At 44.1% G+C, this 20,497-nt stretch overlaps 1 protein-coding gene across 9 annotated transcripts in view; it reads left to right on the top strand.

Moving 5' to 3' along the window:
* SVIL (supervillin) overlaps window positions 1-20,497 on the top strand; it is a 190,137-nt gene that overhangs the window by 109,242 nt on the left and 60,398 nt on the right. For 4 of the 9 annotated variants that reach the window (XM_054522130.2, XM_063727519.1, XM_024253316.3 and 1 more), the window contains 9 exons: window positions 601-681; window positions 3,221-4,150; window positions 4,508-4,678; window positions 5,392-5,426; window positions 6,011-6,072; window positions 6,834-6,973; window positions 11,988-12,231; window positions 12,678-13,254; window positions 14,072-14,297. In XM_054522130.2, the coding sequence (XP_054378105.1) occupies window positions 601-681; window positions 3,221-4,150; window positions 4,508-4,678; window positions 5,392-5,426; window positions 6,011-6,072; window positions 6,834-6,973; window positions 11,988-12,231; window positions 12,678-13,254; window positions 14,072-14,297 (2,466 nt within the window). Of the gene's footprint in view, window positions 1-600; window positions 682-3,220; window positions 4,151-4,507; window positions 4,679-5,391; window positions 5,427-6,010; window positions 6,073-6,833; window positions 6,974-9,634; window positions 9,731-11,987; window positions 12,232-12,677; window positions 13,255-14,071; window positions 14,298-20,497 lie in introns of all 9 variants that reach the window. The other 5 variants (XM_063727522.1, XM_024253321.3, XM_063727523.1 and 2 more) reach the window with 3 other exon arrangements.

Below are 20,497 nucleotides of genomic sequence, written 5' to 3'. Positions count from 1 at the left end.
CCCAAAGTGCTGGGATTACAGGCGTGAGCCACTGCACCCAGCCAACAGACTGCTTTCTAATAATTTAAAATTACTTGGGAAAACACATGATTTGATGGCCTTAGATACATTTATTTTTACCTCTTGATTTTAGTAGTGAGCCACATGTCCTGGAAACTCCATGAAGTGAATATAAACTCTATAGCAAAATGTGCTTATACATTTTCAACAGCCAGAATTATTCTTTTTTTTCCTACAATATTCCTATTTGTTTATTTTTTTAAGTTTTAATTTAGGTTCAGGGGTACATGTGCAGATTTGTTATATAGGTAAATTGTCACAAGGCTTTGGTGTATGAAATATTTTGTCACCCAGGTAATAAGCATAGCAGCCAACAGGTTGTGTTTCGATCCCCGCCCTCCTGCCTCTCTCCTCCCTCAGGTGGGCCTCATGTCTGCTGCTCCCTCTTTGTGACCATGTGTACTCCATGTTTAACTCCCACATATAAGTGAGGATTATTTTTAATAAAAATCAGCCTTTAGGTTTTAAGTTATGGTAAAGTCTGTGTATATGTTGACATTTTAATAGAGATTATCTGGTTTTGTTTTTTGTACACAATAGTACAGGGAAACCCAAACATGAGTGGTTTCTCCAGAAAGATTCCGAAGGGGACACACCTTCACTTATCAACTGGCCATCCAGGTACCCGCACGCCGGCCCTCTGGGGCTTGTGTGCATGAGTGTTGCTTCTTCCTGCCTGACCGCACATCAGCTAACACCCACTCTCCTCTTGCCTTCTTTAATACCAGTGCACTTGAAAATCATGTGGAAGTTACTTTCTAATCATTTGCTTTTCTCCTCCACATGCCCTAATCCATGCTAATAGTATCTCTCCTTCCCCCTCTTTTTCAATCTTTGTCAATCTTTCTTGATTGACAAACCTTTTACTTCACCTCTTGCTTTTCCCTTCTCACCAGCTCACATAGGATTGGCCAGTGAGGGGCAGTAGTGAGCACCCAGCCAGGCCCTGGGCTCCTCTCCGGAGCTGGACTCACTAGCCCGCGTCCCATCTGCTCAGCTCCCCACTGCTCCCAACCCTTCCAGCCTCCTTGCTTTCATATCTCCTCATCTCTAAACCAGAAGTTAATTTTCAACAGTTAAATTTAGGGCATGTGGTTTTTAAAGCAAACAAAACCCCCTATCATTTCATTTTTAAGACTGGGGGCAGGGAGAGGCGGAAGGAGTCAGAATGAGTAAGTCATGGAAGGACAAAGCTCCCCACACAGAGCTTCTGACAGTCACTTTGTTCTTGGCTGAGGACAACATTCAGATTGTCTCTGATCAGAAGCACGCATTCCACAGGAGAACTGGAACCGCGCTTCAGTCTCTTTTTGATTAACAAACGTTTTAAGTATGAAAACCTCCAACACTGGCTCATCTCTGGGAAAAATAACAACCCAGAATGTTTTCTTTTCCTGAGTTGTTCATAGTCACCACCTCTATGTGCGTCTGTGTGGATTGTCCTTTAATGACGCTTATATAGATACCCTGCCTCTTATGTTAAAAAAATATATGGCAGTTTTTATCAAATTTAGCAGGGTGCACTTATCATTAAATAAACTATTCTTTTCCATACAGTGCACATCATAAATAATTACTTTTGCCAATTAAGCTTAAGTAAAGGGTCTACATTCCTCTCCCTGCAAGAAATCCCTTTTCCCACTCCAAAAGCCCTCTTTACTTTTTAAAGCTGAGCCCTAATCAGTTTTCCATTCTCAAGTAGTTGAAATTGTGTCTCCTTTCCCACTACATGGTACTTCAAAAAGCAAAAATAAGAACTAGATAACACTATTAAACATTTACTCTTTGCTAAGCGCTAAGCCATGTGCTTTGCAAATGTCACACTACATTATGTCACTATTATTTCCATTTAAAAGGTAAAGCAACTGAGGCTTACTAAGGGCAGGTGAGTTGCCCAACACTACACAGCTCGACCTGACTGAGCCAGGATCTGAGCAGAGGTCTCTTCTGACCCCACAGCCAGAGCTCTTGGTTTCTTTGTTTTGCAGTAATGGAAAAAGGTATGTAGCTTTTGAAAAGGATGTCAGTTTTGCTCTCAGATATTGAATAACTTTAGAAACAACTGGAGCAATCTCCTTATTTTTTATTTTATTTTTGTTTTTTAGGGACAGAGCCTCTCTCTGTTGCCTATGCTGGAGTGTAGCTGTACAATCATAGCTCACTGCAGCCTCAGACTCCTGGATTCAAGTGGGCCTCCTGCCTCAGCCTCCTAAGTAGCTGGGACTACAGGCACACGCCACTGCACCTAGCTATTGTTTTTTTACTTTTGTAGAGACAAGATCTCACTATGTTGCCCAAACTGATCTCAAACTCCTGGCCTCAAATGATCCTCCTGCCCAGGCCTCCCAAAAGGTTGCGATTACAGGCATTGAGCCCCAGGGCCTGGCCTCTCTTTTGGGATTCATTTTTAACTAAGAGCATAACAGCAGGACAGGGGGATGGTGGTGGGAAATGTTCACTTCATTAGTTCTCTCAGCAACTATCTTTTCTCTAACATTCTTTTGGTGCTAGAATTATTCATAATGATGCCCAAACTGGCCACGTGCCTTCTGAATGAATGAATATACTCTGCATTGCATGAAAAAGCTTGTGAATGTCTAGTTGAGTGCTTTAAAAGAGAGGCGATTGTTGTATCTGAAACTAAATAAAAAGCATAAATAATCGTGAGTGCTCTTACATTTTCAGGCGACAATGAAATTACAACATTTGATCAATAGGTGTCTGTAGGCCAGGAACCTTCCCCCACACTCCGTGTTCTGGACCTCTGCATCCGTGCATGAGGAAAGCTTACTGATTCAAGGCACCAGACTCACCATGCCCTAATGCATGCTGGTGGTGGATATTAATGCATTTTTTCTGTGGCTTCTGGGTATTTATTTAGTCAGAAGGGACCCATTCTCCCCCAGGATAGCATCTGACCCCTGCCGGTTTTTACAAGGGGTAGAGTTAGTTTTGCACCTCCCGGGCATACATATGCAAATTGGAAACTCAACTCAGGATCATCTCACAAGTAGTTGACATTAGACACCAAAATGCTTTTTCACAAGTTATTCTCTCTTGGGTCAGTTTCCATTCACTGGTAATCTGTGATCTACGCATGCTTTCCTCCTGTGAGGCTGTTACTGCACTTTGCAACTTAAATCCTTTTTCTTTCTTAAAGAGTTAAAGTTAGAGAAAAATTGGTGAAAGAGGAAAGTGCTCGAAACAGCCCTGAACTCGCCTCAGAGTCCGTAACTCAGAGGAGACACCAGCCAGCGCCAGTCCATTACGTGTCATTTCATTCTGAGCACTCGGCCTTTGATAGGGTCCCCAGCAAGGCAGCAGGCTCTACACGACAGCCAATTCGTGGCTATGTCCAACCTGCAGATACCGGTCACACCGCCAAGCTGGTGACGCCAGAAACCCCAGAAAATGTATCTGAGTGTAGCTGGGTAGCATCAGCCACCCAGAATGTCCCCAAACCTCCCACCTTGACGGTTCTAGAAGGTGACGGAAGGGATAGCCCAGTTCTCCATATCTGCGAGTCAAAAGCAGAAGAAGAAGAAGAAGAAGGAGAAGGAGAAGAAAAAGAAGAAGATGTGCTCTTCACTGAAGCTCTTGAGCAAAGCAAGAAAACCCTACTGGCTTTGGAGGGTGATGGGCTTGTGAGAAGCCCAGAAGATCCCTCTAGAAATGAGGACTTTGGTAAGCCTGCTGTGAGCACAGTCACCTTAGAGCATCAGAAGGAACTGGAAAACGTGGCACACCCCCCTCAAGCTCAGCACCAGCCCACTGAGAGGACAGGCAGGAGCGAGATGGTTCTCTACATTCAAAGTGAGCCTGTGTCCCAAGACACCAAACCAACTGGTCACAACAAGGAAGCCTCGAAAAAGCGCAAGGTCCGCACCCGCTCTCTGTCAGATTTCACAGGCCCCCCTCAGCTCCAGGCCTTGAAGTATAAGGACCCAGCTTCCAGGAGAGAGCTGGAGCTGCCCAGCTCCAAGACCGAAGGGCCCTATGGGGAGATCAGCATGCTGGACACAAAGGTCTCTGTCGCCCAGCTCCGAAGTGCGTTCCTGGCATCTGCCAACGCCTGCAGGAGACCTGAACTGTAGGTGATGCTTCACACACCCTCCAGCTGTGTCACTTGCACGTCCCTGGCAGAATGATTCACTCCTCGACCTGTGTTGTGTTCTGCATTGAATCATATTAGCTTAGCTCACAAGTGTGTGCAGGGCGACTATGCGGAAAATGGCTCAAAAACTACTACTCTGCTTCTGCCTACTAATGGGGAACTAAGCAGACTGGGTTTCTGGAATGTCTCCTTCCTTACGTGCATGGTAGAGGCATGAAGAGGGGTTTGGTGGTGTCTGTGCCTTGACTCACAGAGATGCATAATCCTTTGCCGTCTTCTCTTTCTCTGTCTTCGTTTGCCTTCCTTATACTCTCTGCCCTTTGATTCTCAAAGCAAATCACGGGTGGAGAGGTCGGCCGAAGGACCTGGCTTGCCCACCAGTGTGGAACGGGAGAGAGGGTCCCGGAAACCAAGACGCTATTTTTCTCCTGGTGAAAGTAGAAAAACTTCCGAGAGATTTAGAACCCAACCTATAACTTCAGCAGAACGAAAGGAATCGGATAGGTAGGCATGCGTATGTGCAGTTTCCTGGTCCAGGAACGTGGCAATGACACAGGAGTTTTACCACACTGACGGTCTTGATGCTATTTATATAGGATGTTGGCGATTCCGTAATTCTTCCATCTAACCTATAAGCGTTATTTATTTGGCTTATTTAAAAGTCTTTTTAAAGAATGTTAGCCTTTACAGTGGTATTATGATACATACACAATTTTACATTGCATTCAGATGATAAGAAGTAAGAAATATTGTTTTTCATTTAATGTTTTTAATACTTTTTACCTTCTTGTTAAATTAGATCCCAGATTGCATATTCACCAGATTTTACAGGGAAAATAACTGAGGAATTTTATGTTCATTTTCTAAATGTTCATCTACTTATTGTATTTGAGTTTTATACTATAGAAATAGTAGAAATGGCATATAGAAATGGTAAGATTTGTCTAGAAAATTGTCATCAGTGGTGTTTAACAAGTTGTTCTTGTGCCTGATCTCTCTCCACGGGGTGTGTACTTGGCTGGGATTGTGTGCACACACGCTCCACAGTGTCACTTCACAACTGTATGTGTGTTTTCACAACTAGAATTGCTACCAGGAGGTTACTTCTTAAAAGAATTTAATTGCATTTTTATTTTTACTTTCAATATGATGTTTTATTTCGATCTTCTGCTCCCGCCTGCTAATGTATTATTATTATTTGCTAATGTCTTTCCTAGGTGCGCTTCACATTCAGAAACGCCAACTGTCGATGGCAAGTACCTGTTTCCCTTTTTTTTCTTCTTTATTATCTCATCTAGACGGGATTTAATAATAAGATTTTTGGCTTTTTGAGAGAGTAAGATGATGAAGCATATCAATGTCTCCCTTTGCTGCAGGTTTTCGTTCTGTGAATATAATAAAATCTAGTTGAAATTTTCAGACGAGCTTTCCCTTCTTTTTGAGAGCAGTTAGAGAATCATACAGTGACCAATGTGAAAACAACTAATTCAAACCAAAGGAGCAGGTTCTTCTTGTTGTGCTGCTGCTACTATTTAAAACTAAAAAAAATTCCCCCCATAAAATATATTCATGAAATCTCGATCGGACAAACGTTAGAGTAGAAATCCCTGGACAGAGTTTGCTTTGGTTTGGCTGGGTTGAATTGCAAGGGAAATTAGTACCTTTTCACTGAGCAGAAAGAATGGGCTCCCTGCAAGGGGAAACTACCACCAATTATTATTTTAGTGCACCTATTGTTGTATTCAAAGATTTCCAGGTCAGCCCTGAAAGACATTTTGGAGACCGAACTTAACCTTTTCTAATGATGTCCAGTTTTTAATTTGTGGCTTTTTGCAGATGAAGAAAAGGTGGATGAACGAGCCAAGCTGAGCGTCGCCGCCAAGAGGTTGCTTTTCAGGGTAAGCCGTGCTGACGTGCTTGAATACAGATCCCTACTGGGTGCAGTAATCCCAGCTACTTGAGAGGCCAAGGCAGGAGGATCACTTGAGGCCAGGAGTTTGAGACCAGCCTGGGCAACATAGTGAGACCCCCATCTCAAAAAAAATAAAAATTGTAAGCCTTAGGGAGGGAGAATCTTGTGGACCCAGCCTACTTCATGCACCTCTGGGCATGCTAAGGCCCTCCTGCCTCTGGCCCACCTGTTGTTCTCTTCCTAATCTTTGGCTGGTTGTGGCCACCTCATGGACACAGCATGAGTGTACACTTGTGACAACGATACGAGGTGCTCATTGGTGACCCCTCCTGTAAGTCCTGTAGGAGAACAAAGTAAAGAATTTTTACTGCCCCCATTTCCTTTCCTTGAATTTCTTTGTTATTTTTAATTTTTTTTAGAGATAGGGTCTCACTCTCTCACTCAGGGTTGAGTGCAGCAATGCGATCATGGCTCACTGCAGCCTCAACCTCCCAGGCTCAAGTGATGTTCCCACCTCAGCCTCCCAAGTAGCTGGGACTACAGGCCTGTGCCAGCATGCCTGGCTAATTTATGCATTTTTTGTAGAGATGGGGGGGTCTCACTTTGTTGCCCAGGCTGGTCTTGAACTCTTGGCCTCCAGCAATCTTCCCTCCTTAGCCTCCCAAAGTGCTGGGATTACAGGCGTGAGCCACCATGCCCAGCTCTTTCCTTGAATTTATAAGGGTTCCACAATATTTCTAATCTTAGGAGATGGAAAAATCTTTTGATGAACAAAGTGTTCCAAAGCGACGCTCGAGAAACACAGCTGTGGAGCAGAGGCTACGCCGTTTGCAGGACAGGTCCCTCACCCAGCCCATCACCACTGAGGAGGTGGTCATCGCAGCCACGTAAGTGCCCACAGGACTTCTCAGCCTTGGCTATAATGTCTTTTTTTAAAAAAATACATTTAAAGAGTGTTCAATGAAAATGAGGCATTGGGGAGGAGGTGGTTTAGCTAGAAGCCACAGAGAAGTTAGCACTAAGGGATTTTGTTTACTGTGGTATCTCTAAACTTTGTAATGGGATGTGTATCTTCTAGAAAAACTTGAAAGGAGTTTTTGTTCTATTTTGTATCTGTCTCTGCATATTGATATTTTAAAGATCTCTTTGACAACGGAAAATAGAAACGTGAAACTTGGTGGATTGCTGTGATGAAACCCCAGCTTCCACGGTCATCTGCTTCTGGCCCCCTCCTGGCGGGTGATGCTCAGCCCATGTCCCATTCATTTCCCGTTTCCTCCTGCGCTATTTTCAGACAAACACTAGAGGTCTTACCATTTCATCCATAAATATCCCAGTACGCCCCTCTAAAAGATAAGGGTTTGTTTTGTTCTTAATTGCCAGAAATCTCTTTTCTTTTTTCTTTTTTCTTTTTTTTTTTGAGACAGAGTCTTGCTCTGTCACCCAGAATGGAGTGCAGTGGCATGATCTCGGCTCACTGCAACCTCCACCTCCTGGGTTCAAGCGATTCTCCTGCCTCCACCTCCTGAGTAGTTGAGATTACAGGCGTGTGCCACCACATTCAGCTAATTTTTGTATTTTTAGTAGAGACGGGGTTTCACCATGTTGGCCAGGCTGGTCTCAAACTCCTGACCTCAGGTGATCCACCTGCCTCAGCCTCCCAAAGTGCTGGGATTAATTGCCAGAAATTTCTAAAAATTAAATTGCAGTTTGATAACTTTCCAAACAATTGGAAGTTCGTTTTGAATAATATGTTTCAATATATTCAGAATTAATTTCCCAGAGTAGTTCATTCAGAGATCATTGCTTCGATCAAGTGAAAAATTTTATTATTTTTGCAGGGGGGGTTGTTTGTTTTTTTGAGGCAGTGTCTCACTCTGTTACTCAGGCTGGAATGCAGTGCGCCATCTTGGCTCACTACAGCCTCAACCTCCTGGGCTCAATTGACCCTCCAACCTCAGCCTCCCAAGTAGTTGGGACTATAGGCCCAACCACCACACCTGGCTAATTTTTGTATTTTTTGTGGAGATGGGGTTTTGCCATGTTGCCCAGCCTGATCTTAAACTCCTGGGCTCAAGCAATCCTCCCACCTCAGCCTCCCAAAGTGCTGGAGCTACAGGCGTGAGCCACTGTACCCAGCCTAGTTTTGTTGTTGATGTTGTTAATTGGTTTTGTGCTTGCCTCGGACACACAGACACCCTTCCTGGAAAAAAAAAAAAAAAAAAAAGTTCATCCCATTAGGTTATTGACATCCCAAAAGGCCTTTATGTCAGTGCCCCGTTCTGTGGACCTACTGTTAGATCAGCTGCCTGCAGTTCCTCCCCCAGTTGTTCCTCAGTTTCTTGGTATATTTGTAGCTAAGTATATCCTCGCACTCATTAGGAACTCCTTGCAAATCAGTTTGTTTTTTAAAAAAGAAATATTTGAATGGCTGGTGTAAAATAATAGGCAGACACCCATGGGAGCAAAACGGTAAATATAAGAAAAATGAATCCCATTTTAAGGCGCAATAAATCTACCTTGATGTGCCTATAGATTGTATAAGAACACTGATACTTTTAAAAAGTAGATTGAGGCCGGGCACAGTGGCTCACACCTGTAATCCCAGCACTTTGGGAGGCAGAGGTGGGTGGATCACCTGAGGTCAGGAGTTCAAGACCAGCCCGGCCAACATGGTGAAACCCCATCCCTACTAAAAATTACAAAAATATTGGCCGGGCATGGTGGCGCACGCCTGTAATCCCAGCTACTCGGGAGGCTGAGGCAGGAGAACTGCTTGAACCCAGGAGGTGGAGGCTGCAGTGAGCCGAGATGGCGCCACTGCATTCCAGCCTGGGCAACAAAGTGAGACTCTGTCAAAAAAAAAAAAAAAAAAAGGCCGGGCGCAGTGGCTTATGCCTGTTATCCCAGCACTTTGGGAGGCTGAGACGGGTGGATCACAAGGTCAAGAGATCAAGACCATCCTGGCTAACACGGTGAAACCTCATCGCTAACAAAAATACAAAAATTAACTGGGCATGGTGGCGCGCACCTGTAATCCTAGCTACTCGGGAGGCTGAGGCAGGAGAAACGCTTGACCCCGGGAGGTGGAGGTTGCAGTGAGCCAAGATCATGCCACTGCACTCCAGCCTGGTGACAGAGCCAGACTCCATCTCCAAAAAAAAAAAAAAAAGAAAGAAAAAAATTAGATTGAAAACAATATTCTAAAACACAGACATAATCTACTGATTTTTGGATAGCTAATATTTGCTTCTTTGAATTATTATTTTTTTTTACACCAAGACATGTATTCTCAAGACAGAGTAAACCCTCCCAGCTCTGAACACCTATTCTTACCCCATTTGCTTTGGGTAGCCACTATCTCTTATTTCCTGAGTTTGTATTTGCTTTTCAAGTTCTTTCGTGATTTTTCTCCCCAAAAATAATTAGCAAAATATTCTGTTAAAATTTTTGATTTAACGTTTCTGAATTTAAAACTATGCTGTCCTTAATGCTTCTTTTCTTCTCTCTCCTTATGAATGTTTCCTCTTTGGCAATTGCTTTTAAAGTGAACCTATCCCCGCTTCGTGTTCTGGGGGCACCCACCCTGTAATGGCGAGACTTCCTAGCCCCACTGTAGCTAGGAGCGCTGTGCAGCCTGCCAGGTACTGGACAGATACAGATGCATGCGGCACCCGGTGCAAAGGTGCTGAACAGCAGATGCATCCTAAAGTCTTGAATGTCTGTCGTTTGTTTGACAAACAAGTCAGTGCCGTGAGTTGTTCCAGAATGTGTGGCATTTTGTTTTGTCATAGCGCAAGGTGCTGATAACCACATGCTGGCATGCGTGGGAAAACATTTCGTCTCTCTGCATATGTTATGTGTTAGAACTAGGATCACACTAACTCACGTATCCAGTTGCTTTGTTTGTTTTTCGTAATAATAGTCATCCCTCAAAAATTTTGTTCTTTATCTAAATACTGTTATAGCATTTAATAAAGATTAATAGAAAAATGGGACATTGGTCGGGCATGGTGGCTCACGCCTGTAATCCCAGCGCTTTGAGAGGCCAAGGCGGGTGGATCACGAGGTCAAGAGATGGAGACCATCCTGGCCAACATGGTGAAATCCCGTCTCTACTAAAAATACAAAAATTAGCTGGGCATGGTGGCATGTGCCAGTAATCCTAGCTACTTGGGAGGCTGAGGCAGGAGAATCGCTTGAACCTGGGAGGCGGAGGTTACAGTGACCCGAGACTGAGCCACTGCACTCCAGCCTGGTGACAGAGCAAGATTCTGTCTCAAAAAAAAAAGAAAAAAGAAAGAAAGAAACAGAAAAAAAGAAAGAAAAAAAAAGAAAAATGGGACATTAACCTGAATGTTGAAATGCTGATAAGACCCAGTCTTTTTCAAACACCTGTAGACACAAATACAAGCTGAAAACAATCCTCCCTCTTTCTGATTTATAGAGAGACAATGCCATTATATTTTGTGACTGGGAAAATAACAATTTATAGTGTCTAAACGTAGATGTTTTACTATCGTGTTTCAGATTGTGGTGCTTTAAAATTATGTCCTTACATCAGGTCATATCCCTTCATTTTACTGTTATATGAGCCAAACCACAAAAGCTAAAAATAATGGCAGTGCCGGGATAAAGCTGGTACACCCACAGCAGGGCCCTCCCGGAGAAGTGGGTTTCCCTGCCCTCCTGGTTACTGCACTAGGTCCACGCAGGACTCTGAGGCTCAGGTGGCTTTTTTGTCACTGGCCTCACTATACACCTGGAATATGGAGGCTGGCTACTCTTTGGCCTGGGACAGCCTGTGCATTGGGGATTCACTGGAATCAAGGCAGAATATCTCCTTTACTAGATCTGAGAATTGGATCGGTCAGGGGCAGAAGATATAGTGCATTAAAAACCTCTAGAGATTCATATTGACTGTGAAGACTTCAGGCTTTCCTTCTTTTCTAGCTGGAAATTGGAGGGAGCTCTTTATTTATTCACTGATTTATGTATTCATTCATTTATTTTTGAGACACAGTCTTGCTCTGTTGCCCAGGCTTGATCACTGCTGACTGCAGCCTCAACCTCACAGGCTCAAGCAATCCTCCCACCTCAGCCTCCCAAGTAGCTGGGATCACAGGTGCACACCACCAAGCCTGGCTAATTTTTATATTTTTTGTAGAGATGGGGTTTCACAATGTTGCCCAGGCTAGTCTCCAACTCCTAAATTCAAGTGATCCTCTTGCCTTGGCCTTCCATAGATATGGGCCACCAGACCTGGCCAGTTGGAGGGATTTATAATCACCTGAAATTTTCTTTACTCCTCTGGTTACTGGAAATTGCAGATTTAAGTACCTTTTAGAAAACTGGTAGGAACCTATGACAGTAAATGCTAAGCTGAAGCAGTGACTCTTTAAAAATTAAGCCATTTGTCTTTAGCAAGTGAAAATCAAGACCTTCTGTTATTATGTTGTTGACAGATGACTGTATCGTTTCCTAATTATTTAAAATGAAAGAGCACCTTCTGAACCACATCTTTAGATGAGGTCTAAATACACCATAGGTAATACTTTGTGACTCCCTTTCATTCTACTTATTATGATACTAACAATGCCACCTCCCAGTCTAAGATAAGGTATAGCCAAGCTGACTTCAATGTCTTAAACAGGAAATTCGTTTTGTAGAAATAATTCGGAGCTCAAAGTCTGCTCTTTGTAGAAGTGATGATGCTAAGTGTCCTGTGCCGACTCTGCTTGTTGAGTAGCTGAACAGCTGCCTGCCTCTGTCCTAGATGTGCTTAGGGAAAAAGAAGCCCTTTGCAAAATGATGTGACACTTGGCAGAAACTTAACATAGAAACTTAGTGGTGGGCTTTTGTTTGTTGGTATATGTGTTGCTGACATTTTATTTTTTTCAGATTGCAGGCCTCTGCTCACCAAAAGGCTTTAGCCAAGGACCAGACAAATGAGGGCAAAGAGCTTGCTGAGCAAGGAGAACCTGATTCCTCCACTCTAAGCTTGGCCGAAAAGTTGGCCTTGTTTAACAAATTGTCCCAGCCAGTCTCGAAAGCGATTTCTACCCGGAACAGAATAGACACGAGACAGAGGAGAATGAACGCTCGCTATCAAACTCAGCCAGTCACGCTAGGAGAGGTGGAGCAGGTGGGTGTGCTATAGTCCGATTGCCGTTTGTGTGTGTGTGTTCTTAAATTATCGCACTGCAGTATTCCTCTGAGGTCAATGATGTAATTAAGGTGCTCTACCAGGAAACTGCTACCTGTAGGTGATTTGGTAATAGCTTTCTTCCTGAAAAATGATAATTCTACCAAGTAGGTTGCTCTTTTTTTGTTTTCATACCTTGCTTGCTGAAATATCTAGAATGAGTCCATTTTGGAGAGAAAAAAATAGTATGCACAACTGCGTTTCACCCAGAGGATTTTGTTTAATGAGACGTATTATATAACTATGTCCAGGAATGGTTTTCCACTAAGAGAAACAGTGAAACTGCATCAAATCGAGTATTTCAGCTTCTGTCAATTCATAAACCAGGATTTTTATAGAAGATATTTTTCAAGCAGCTTTTTTACTTTTTAAATGTGTCCTTCCAGGTGCAGAGTGGAAAGCTCATTCCTTTCTCACCTGCCGTGAACACATCGGTGTCTACCGTAGCATCCACAGTTGCTCCAATGTATGCCGGGGATCTTCGCACGAAGCCACCTCTTGACCACAATGCAAGTGCCACTGACTATAAGTTTTCTTCTTCAATAGAAAATTCAGACTCTCCAGTTAGAAGCATTCTGAAATCGCAAGCTTGGCAGCCCTTGGTAGAGAGTAGCGGGAACAAGGGAATGTTGAGAGAATATGGAGAGACAGAAAGCAAGAGAGCTTTGACAGGTCGAGACAGTGGGATGGAGAAGTATGGGTCTTTTGAGGAAGCAGAAGTGTCCCACCCCATCCTGAACAGAGCCAGGGAAGGTGACAGCTATAAGGAACCTAAATATGCCGTTCCCAGAAAAGGAAGCCTGGAACGGGCAAATCCTCCCATCACCCTCCTTGGGGATGAACCGAAGGAATTTTCCATGGCTAAAACGAATGCACAAGGAAACTTGGACTTGAGGGACAGGCTGCCCTTTGAAGACAAGGTGGAGGTGGAGAATGTTATGAAAAGGAAGTTTTCACTAAGAGGTAAATGACCAGTGCCCCTAAAGCTTTAGAAAGCCACTGGGTTTTAGTTTCTGCTTGATTTGTCCTGTGTATCTATGATGGCTTTTAACAAAGTTCTATAGGCAGTTTACAGCTAGTATTGGTTAAAGGTTCAGCAGGAATCCTATTCTTCCCTGGATCTGACTAGAGGATACATCAGGTTTTCAGCAATAAAACTACTGGAAGCGCTTTCATGCATCTTCATGGAGTTTCTGTTGACTTTGGTCACTCACACAATGGCCTTCTGAGCTGCTTAGTTCTGGTGGCCCCTTTTAGAAATTGATGACCCCAAAGGTCCAGGCTGGGTAAGCACAAGGAATTAAGGAAAGACTTGACACCAGTCTCTGAATCGCTAGAGTGTTTCTTCCTGCACGCCTGTTTTGCAGGCTAGCAAGCCACACTGCGTGGGCCCTTCATCCTCTTTCCCTGTTTGCATGAAACAGTACAGTGTAAGTTATGACAGGGGTTCGCGTTTGTGAGTATAGCACATTTGAATGTTAAAGTATTATTTTGGAGAATAGAACCATTCTGGAGTAAATAGTTAAAGCTGACTTCCTGCGTCTCACACACAGGAGAGAAACCAATTGCCACGAAGCATTTTGCTGTGTGGGTAACCCTCCGGGAAGTTTGGTTTTCTCACAGAGTGCAGCGTGCTGCAGATTTGCATAAATCCCAGTGGATTGGGTCACCCACCGTGTGCCCACGGATTGAACCCTGAGAGCTGCACTGTTGAGGGCGAATCGCTGGAAGAATGTTCGCCTGAGGAGTCCAGTGCTGATGTTGCTCTTTTCCTTCCCAGCGGCAGAGTTCGGGGAGCCCACTTCCGAGCAGACGGGGACAGCTGCTGGGAAAACTGTTGCTCAAACCGCAGCCCCCGTGTCCCGGAAGCCCCAGGATTCTTCGGAACAGCCACAGGAGAAGCTCTGCAAGAATCCATGTGCGATGTTTGCCGCTGGAGAGATCAAAACGCCAACAGGGGAGGGCCTTCTTGACTCACCCAGCAAAACCATGTCTATTAAAGAAAGGTAATGAGATTCGGTGAGCGAAAAGTAATTCTCTCGGGGAGGAGCTTACAGCTTGCTTTTAGAAAGCGATCTGGGTGATGGGCAAAGAGATGGACTCACACATTCAGCTTCTAACGGGGCTGTGCTCTTGTCCTGGAGTAATTCTAGGAAGCTGAGGTGTTTGAGAGTGAACCGCCTTTGCTCGTGAGCCTGGTTAATAATGAGCCTGGTTTGGACAGGGCTGGTTCCAGGCTCAGATGAGAAAACAAACAGAAACAGACTTCTGTTTTATTTATTTGCTTCCACTGTCCCAATGTCTTTTATAACATTAAATTATTGGACTATCTAGTGACAGGAGCTGAGATCTTGGCTATTCCCCTTTTGGATACACAGGGTTCATACTGAATGCACAAACCACTTGTGACTTTGTATAAAATATGTGTAGAGGAAGTGAAGATAAATTTACATACAGGGCATACATCTTTGGGCTTAGAATCCAAGTTTTGTTTCTTTTACAGATTGTAAAATGGATGACTTTTCTGAACTGCATTTAGAAATTGTATGTCAGGTAATAGCTTGAAAGATTGCATTTCAGCATCAAATAACACAGTAGCCTAATTTCTTTCAAAAGAATGATGTAGGGTGCAGAGGAATATATTTAAATGAGACAGATACAGAGAATTGGAAGTAAATTACCTTGGGGATGTGTTTTCCTTGTTAACCCTTAACCATAGATGAATTAAGCAGCAAAAGATGCAATAGGGGGAATAAATTCAGGGTTTGATAGCAGAATAGGGTGACTAAATAAAAACGTATTGTACTCAGATGACGGACATTCTAAATAGAGACTTGATCACTATGCATTTTATATGTGTAACAAAATTTCTCATGCACCACATAAATTTGTACAAAAAAAAAGGAGAAAGTCTTCAGTAGGAAAAAAACATGATGGAATAGTGATAGGAAAACTGGGTGAAGAAAAGTCTTGTCAACTCCATATTAGGAGAATCATTTCCATTGCCTGTTCCCACAGTTCTGCCAACCTCCACCCTCCCTCAGCACCTCCCACTGCACAGAAGTCTGCATGCTTTGTTAGGCACTGACCACTCTTATTTTTCTAGATACATTTCAAACTGCCTAAGACTATACCAATGAAAAGTCTTCTTTCTTTCTTTTCCTTCTTTCTTTTTTTTTTCGAGACCAAGTCTTGTTCTGTCACCCAGGCTGGAGTGCAATGGGGCGATCTTGGCTTACTGCAACCTCTGCCTCCCAGGTTCAAGCGATTCTCCTGCCTCAGCCTCCCAAGTGGCTGGGACTACAGGCGCACACCACCACACCCAGCTAATTTTTTGTATTTTTAGTAGAGTCGGGGCTTCACCGTGTTAGCTAGGATGATCTCGATCTCCTGACGTCCTGATCCACCTGCCTCGGCCTCCCAATTTGCTGGGATTACAGGCTTGAGCCACCGTGCCTGGCCCCTTCTTTCTTTTTTTTTAGAGGAATGGTCTTCCTCTGTTGCCCAGACTAGAGTGCAATGGTGCTGTCACAGCTCCACTGCAGCCTTGAACTCCTGGGCACAAGTGATCCTCCTGCCTCGGCCTCCCCAGTAGCTGGGACTGCAGACACGTACCATCATGCCTGGCTAATTTTTTCAAAAAGATTTTTTGTAGAGTTGGGAGGTCTCACCATGTTGCCCAGGCTGGTCTCCAACTCCTGGCCTCAAACAGTCCTCCCACCTCAGCCTTCCAAAATGCAGGGATTACAGACATGCACCACCATGCCTGGCCCTTCTTTCTAGTTTTAAGCCAAGCTTCTTGAACATTATTTATAAAATAATAGATGCCATCTTTTTCAACTGACAAATTAATAAGATTGTTAAATCTGACTTACTTTCTCCTTTACTTACTTAAAATTCATGATAAGTTAGACCTGGCAGGCTGAGGGGCACAGGGAAGGGGCAGAGGGGACAGTGCAATGAGGAGAGGGATGTCTTCAATCGGGGAAGCAGTTGGGCCTATTGAGGCTTGAAGTTCTCTTCCACGAAAATGGGGCTCAAAGAGAGTTTCATCCTAGAAACCCAAATATTGGTAACTGGTTAGGTGAGGAAGAAGAGAAATCATTTAAGGAAATTAACAATAAATATCACTTATACACAAGTTCTGATGTTTTACACATGAGAAAATATCCCTGGGGTATTCCCCAGTGGGAAATACTAATATTATGCCCCATTCTTTCAAAGGCTTTTAAAGGAGCCTTCCCATCTTTGGGATATTCTGTCCATCTGGACTTAGGACTTTTGATGAAGAAGTCCTGTGTCTATCCACTAAGCAATAATTCCTGATTTACTTGCTTGTTTTTTGGTAAATTTTGGTTGATCTGTATTTTTCTGAAAGCTTTAATCCTACTGTAAAATTCTCATTTTTAAAAGTGAGATACTGGAAAGATGCAGCTTCTTAGCTTGGGCTTTGTGGACATCTAAGGCGTTCAAGGATGGCTGTAAAGTTTCTGTGAACAGCCAGGAAGTGTATTCAGAATTGAATGCGTGAGCACGCACACCTGCTGGCTAACAGAAGCCATAACTTATCATGGTCTCCAAGAGATCCCTGAGCCCAGTCTGTTCAGAATCATGACAGAAAGGAATGCTTAATTGATATTCAGCTATTCAGTTTGTTAAAATATGTTTAAGAAAGGACAAGGGACACTTTATTTAGCAGCTATATTTGTAATAAATTACACTAATGCAAAATATGTTGCCAGTGATCTTTTCCCCCTTACCTTGACAGTACTTTTATTTGTACTTTGCTGAAAATAACTAAATTACATATATTTACAATTCATCCGTGATAGCTTTTCCGTGAGACTTTAATCCCTCCCTTTTGTGAAAATGAAATAATGAAGCTTAAACTATTTAAAATAAGAATGTTATTTCTATATTTATTTGGGCTTTACTTTTCTTTCTTGAGAAAGAAATACATAAAATCATAGGACTTCCAAACTTTATTCTAACCATCTCTGACTGCCTCATTTTACCAAAGGAGGGATTCAGCTCCGGTAGCCTCCAGGGCCACGTAGTGAATAGAACTGACCAAGGTGCCACGTCTCCAACTCTCCCCTGGTCCATGGTGAGACCGTGGTGTGTTCAGATTAGTGTTAGAGCAGCCAACCCCGTGTGCTCTAACCAGGAGAATACGGTAAGAGGACAGAAATTCCAGCTAGACGGCAGCGTTAGAAAGACACACCCTCTTTCTTCATGAATTTTCTCAGTTCACATGCTCTTAACAGAGCTTATTTCAAATTACACATCCACGTTCACATTTCAGAGTCTCAGAAATAGAGTCCGGAATTTACAGATTTCCTTCATCGTTTTTTTATAAATGCCTGTCCCCACTAAGGAGGGCAGGTCTGTCTTCTTCAGCCTTGTTGCGTCAGTCTCTCCCCTATCCGGGTCCTGACTATATTAAGTTCTCAATGCTCGGTGCTACCCAGCATCACAGACTGCCTTCCACATTTTGTGCATGATCTCTCATTTAATTTTTGTTTGTTTGTTTTTTGAGACGGAGTCTCGCTCTGTCACCCAGGCTAGAGTGCAGAGGCACAATCGCGGCTCACTACAACCTCCGCCTCCCAGGTTCAAGCGATTCTCCTGCCTCACCCTCCTGAGTAGCTGGGATCACAGGAGCCCACCACCATAACCAGCTAATTTTTGCATTTTTAGTAGAGGCAGGGCTTCGCCATGTTGGCCACGCTGGTGTCGAATGCCTGACCTCAGGTGATCTGCCTGCCTCAGCCACCCAAAGTGTTGGGATTACAGGCGTGAGCCACCGCGCCCGGCTTTCATTTAATATTGAAGACAGCCTTTAGAAGAAAGCAATATTATCCCCATTTGTAGACAAAAAGCGTAGAAACTAAGAAATTATAGGAAAACCTCCATACGCTCCTTTTTTAGAATATGTTTGATGCTCAAGGAAATATATTAAAAAGTTATTGTTATATTTATTTATTTATTTATTTTCTGAGACAGAGTCTCACTCTGTCGCCCAGACTGGAGTGCAGTGACACGATCTTGGCTCACTGCAGCCTCCCCCTCCTGGGTTCAAGCGATTCTCCTGCCTCAGCCTCCCAAGTAGCTGGAATTACAAGCACCTACTACCATGCCTGGCTAATTTTCATATTTTTAGTAGAGACAAGGTTTCACCATATTGGCCAGGCTGGTCTCAAACTCCTGACCTCCAGTGATCCACCCGTCTCGGCCTCCCAACGTGCTGGGATTGCAGACGTGAGTCACCACACCCAGCCTTAAAAAAATTTTTTTTCATCTTTTCTGACATTGTGAATGTCAAATTTGAACCATAACCAGCAAAAAACTTAGGATGCAATCAACTTTTCCCACTGGATTAGTAAAATCGCTATTTTCTGACTGTCCAAATGATGTGTGTTTAAATTGTCCCTGTTTGGAACTTCTTTGAGAAACATTGTGAATTAAATAATTCTTATGTTATTTAGGGATAAAACCTTTGCTATTGCTTAAAGAGTATGTTAGGCCTTTAGAAATCTTATTTCCACAATGTCGGAAACAGTGGCATCTGAGCTTTCTTATTTGGGGAAAAAGACTATTGAAAAGAAAAAAAGAGCCATCCTTTCACTTTGGCAAATTGGTGGCGAGTAAGGACTTAGTGGAACTCCCTGAACTGTTGCAGAATCCACCTCATGCCTCTATGGAGTTCTGCCCTAGAGGGGCCAGCTGGAGGCTCCTGTGTTTCCTGCCTGCTGGGACCCGCCCCAACCATCCACCCTTCGGTATCCCACCCAGCCAGAGGCTGTCTCCCTGTCTCCACAAACTCCAGGTTCTTACCCTGTAGCTGGGAGATTTCAGCCACTAGCGGGCCCCAGATTTATGTAGGAATAAGAATAGAGCGGCAGTTCCCCTTTGCTCCCTCCTTTTCTTTTTCTTTTTTTCTTTTATTTTTCTAGACAGGGTCTTGTGCTGTTGTCCAGGCTGGAGTGCAGTGGTGCGATCATAGCTCACTGTAGCCTCCACCTCCTGGGACTCAAATGATCCTCCCACTTCAGCCTCCCAAGTAGCTGGGACTACAGGCACACACCACCATGCTCAGCTGACTTTTTATTTTCTATTTTTTATTTTTGTAGAGACGGGGTCTTGCTCTATGACCCAGGCTGGTCTCCCACCTCCTGGTCTCAAGCGATCCTCCCACCTCAGCCTTCCAAAGTGCTGGGATTACAGGTGTGAGCCACCACGCCTGGCCCTCCTTTTCCAATGTGTGATTTGTCTCATTTAAAAGACACTTTAGTTCATTCACTTCTCCAACTTGAACGAGCCAAGACCAAGATCTAATATAAGTACTTATGTGTGCTGTTCAGCCCTATCTGAGATCTATGGGGTGCCTGTAATTCTCTAAAATGAAGGGAAAATTCTGAAAAAGAGAGAGAGAAAACATACCTTATTTAATATTAGGGGGCACATGGTTGTCGTGTCTCCTGTTTGACCCAGCTCTGACTGCTCTGAGCCTGAAGTCCTTGTTCTCACCAAGCAGGGTTCTCAGGCCAGCATTCCCTGCTGGAACAGTGTGGGCTATGGAAGAGGAGGCACCATTTCCCCGGGTGTCCTGGCAGGCACCTGTCATGGTGGCCCTGGGCCAGGCGTCGGGTGAGCGGGCCAGTGTCGTGCCTCTCCCTGGGTTCACACAGCCCAGGCCAAGCCGCTGCCCAGGCTCCCAGCATCACAGTCCTGCAAACAGCACTTCGGCTTGGCAGTTGTTAGAAGCGCTGACAGTTGTTTGAATTGCACCGGCAGGAATTTATGTCCTGCATAGACCCAGACGTCGGCTCCTGGACCCTCTCAGAGCCTGGCGGTCTGCGGTGAGCCGGAGGGCTGTGAGCTCACAGGAGGAAGGAACACATTTGGGAAGATCTCCCTCCCTCCTCAGCGTGGTGGACACCAATGAGGAAATCTAAAGGGACAGGAAGAATACACTCAAGTTTTAGTGAGTGTTATTTTCGAGTTATTCATCATGTGCTCCGTAGGCTGGAGGTGAGGGCTGGTTCCAAGTGCAAGGTGGGCTCCTTGGAAGCACAGTTTCTTCCAGATTATTCTGGTTACTCTGTAGTCTTCGGAAGTCCCCAATGGTAACCCTGCCAGCACATGTAGAAGCAAAATTTCAGGGTTTTGGAATGGAGGAATTCTTTGGAGGCCATCCCATGGT

Source organism: Pongo abelii, chromosome 8, assembly GCF_028885655.2.
Source record: "Pongo abelii isolate AG06213 chromosome 8, NHGRI_mPonAbe1-v2.0_pri, whole genome shotgun sequence".
Lineage (NCBI taxonomy): Eukaryota > Metazoa > Chordata > Mammalia > Primates > Hominidae > Pongo > Pongo abelii.
The sequence above is the reverse complement of the archived record's forward strand: the minus strand, read 5'-3'. Positions and strand labels throughout refer to the sequence as shown.